This window comes from Rhinopithecus bieti, unplaced genomic scaffold, assembly GCF_001698545.2.
Source record: "Rhinopithecus bieti isolate Rb0 unplaced genomic scaffold, ASM169854v2 scaffold_12476, whole genome shotgun sequence".
In the NCBI taxonomy this organism is placed as follows: domain Eukaryota; kingdom Metazoa; phylum Chordata; class Mammalia; order Primates; family Cercopithecidae; genus Rhinopithecus; species Rhinopithecus bieti.
The window spans coordinates 522,002-524,716 of record NW_016807303.1 but is presented as its reverse complement, the minus strand read 5'-3'; the positions used below and the strand labels follow the sequence as shown (position 1 = coordinate 524,716).

The window sequence follows — 2,715 nt, the reverse complement described above, 5'->3', positions numbered from 1 at the left end:
CTAAACAAAAGCAGTAAAAGCCTGCCCAAAATGGGACCAAAAAAAGGAGGAGAAGGAGAGACAAGTGTAAAGAAGTCTATAGGATGGTAATGGAAATCAAAGGAGTTTTTTTGTTTGCTTTTAATATGGGAACGTGTTAATAGATGCAATGATCCAGTAAAGGGGGAAATTGTACTGAATAACATGAATATAAGAATCTGTGTCTACTTCAGGATCTATTTAATGTGAATTCATGGCTTTTTGGACAGAGTCATAAGCTGCTTAGATCTGTCACCCAATGTAATTAATTCATGTATTAGTTAGTGAATACTCCCTTTAGCAGTGCTAGCGGATTGGTAAGAAATCCACATAATCTCTGAGCTTGAGAAATTTACAATCTAGAGTTGGCTAACTGGAGAAAACATAAGAGAGTGCATACAACTAACAAATTCAGGTTATGGACAATGTATTTAAACCCCCACGCCCTAGCTATTGGCACGTGGTAATTTTGTCCAGAGTTTTGGTTACATGCATAATCCAGAGGGGTGTAGAAAATCAGGTCCTTTCAGTCGCAATCTAAGGAAGACATGAATTGGGGTGTTTATAAGCCTTGGTGAGGAAGAGAATTTTAACTGGGACTGGTAACTTGGTGGGCCCACTGACATACAGTAGAGTGTGAAGAAGAAAACCCCAAGGATTACAAAGAATAGTTTTAATATTACTAATTTTTATCATTTGCTGAGCCTATGGGTTTCTTATTTGAAATGGCAATCAAATAATTTGTAAGAGTTTGTAGAAAGGTGGAAAGATTATTGTAATACAGGATAGATATTTGCGTTTGTACACACTTGAGGGTAAGCACAAGAAATAAACACTTATAATGGGGATTACTTAAGCGAAATGGATGACACCGACAGCCTTTCTGTACAACAAATAATTGCTGTGCTTAACTCCAGTAATGAATGTAGTGCCCTGCTGGATCTGGGACAGCAAGACTTTTGAGTCCAGATGCGCCATCTCATTTCTTGTCCCCCAACGTTTCCTCAGAAGCGAGCGAGCCGCTTCCACAATATGGGGACACCGTGGAAGAGCTTCTTGCTTGGGGAGTTCTGCAGGTACAAGATAAAAATTGTTACCTCGACCTAGCTCTTACAGCATATTCTCAACACAAGGAACAGTAATGTCCCGCAGCAATTCCTTCGGTGGAAAAAACTATCCGTGTTTTGTATTTTATGAGGCCTCACAGCTGTATGTCGGCCAATCCAGTCTTTGTTCACTTTCTAGCGGCTTAAAGGTTGCCCAGTTTTACGCCTTCTCGCTCAAAACAGACACTAGCTTTCTTTGATAGCCTGGTCCCACACTGACTTCATCTAAGCTTATTACATTCGTCTCACAAATCGTTTGCTTTTTCCCCAGCCTTAGCTCCAGGGACCAGCCGACTGAACTTCCTCGAAAACCTCAGGAACGAGATCACGGGACTGAGACGGCCAGCCGGCTAGAGCGGATAGGGCCGCACTGCCGCTCTAGTTTATCTTTTGCTCTCTATGGTTAGGAGCGCAAGGGTCTCTTCGGCCCGGAAAGATTTACGTTCCCGAATGCTTACGCAAGTCTCGGAGGTAGTTCCGGTTCCGGCGTGGCCATTTTCGTTGCTGGTGTTAAGTTGTGGTGGTTGCTGGTCAGTAACAGCCAAGATGCTGCGGAATCTGCTGGTGAGGAGCTTCTCGTCTTGCATTCATGATGGGGGCGAGGGAGTGGAGAGAAGGCTGAGGCACCATGACAGAAAACCCTCACCTGGGAGGGGTGCAGAAGGCGGCTAATGAAGTCACCTTGATTTGTGTCCTTTTCCCCTGACCTTACTTTCTTCTCTTCAGTCTATTCCTCTCGCCCCAGGCCGTTTCTGGGTAGATGTAAGGAGTGTAGAGGCTGGAGAAGTGACCAGAGACTTGTGGGTTAGACCCGTCTTGGGTTCTTAGGCACCACCCCTAACCCTGTCTGTCACTGATGAGGTTAGTAGCTCCGATCTGAGTAAAAGCAAGGACCAGGTGGGGAATGTCTGACACTAAGCAGAAAGGTGTTCTTCTGGTACTGAAAGGCTTTAAATTTCAATGGTTTTGAGCTTTGCCAGCTTGAGAAGCAGCTTAAAAACCAAGCCATTCATTTTGGGTGGAACTTTAGGAATAGTCATGGCTGAAGTGCAGCGTTACTTCCGTCAGGCTATTGTGCATTGTCCTTCACCCCTCCACCGACTTTGAGCATGTGAAATATTTCCCCAAATTTTGAAAAAGAAAAAAATGCGACAATGATTATTTTATCTTTTAAATTATTTAATGAAGTTTTGCTTCATTAAAATCCTCAATGTAATTTTTTTAAAAAATCGAGAGCACATTTGTTTCATTATTTAATTCAACTGGATATTTAATGCAAGTCTCTTTAAAAGATGTGTACCCTATTTAAAATTTTTTAGGAAAAACGTAATGAAAGAAGCATTTTAATTGAGAAGGAATCATGCCAGTCTATTTGCTGTCAAGTAATAGGTTTTTTTTTTTTTTTTTTTTTTTTTGGGGATAGTCTCCCTCTTTTTGCCAGGCTGGGGGGCGGGGCACCACTTTTGACCACTTCGCTTTCCATCTCCCAGGTTCGAGCGATTCTCCTGCCTCAGCCTCCCAACTAACTGGGATTACAGGCGCTTGCCACCAAGCCCGACTAATTTTGTATTATTAATAGAGATAGGGTTTC

General features: G+C 42.7%; 1 protein-coding gene across 1 annotated transcript in view; it reads left to right on the top strand.

Moving 5' to 3' along the window:
* Nucleotides 1-1,397: 1,397 nt before the first annotated feature.
* Nucleotides 1,398-2,715, top strand: part of COX7A2 (cytochrome c oxidase subunit 7A2) — an 8,599-nt gene continuing 7,281 nt past the window's right edge. Inside the window, exon 1 of the mRNA XM_017881123.1 lies at nucleotides 1,398-1,688. Coding sequence (XP_017736612.1) covers nucleotides 1,524-1,688 — 165 coding nt within the window. The 5' untranslated portion in view covers nucleotides 1,398-1,523. The remainder of the gene's footprint in view (nucleotides 1,689-2,715) is intronic.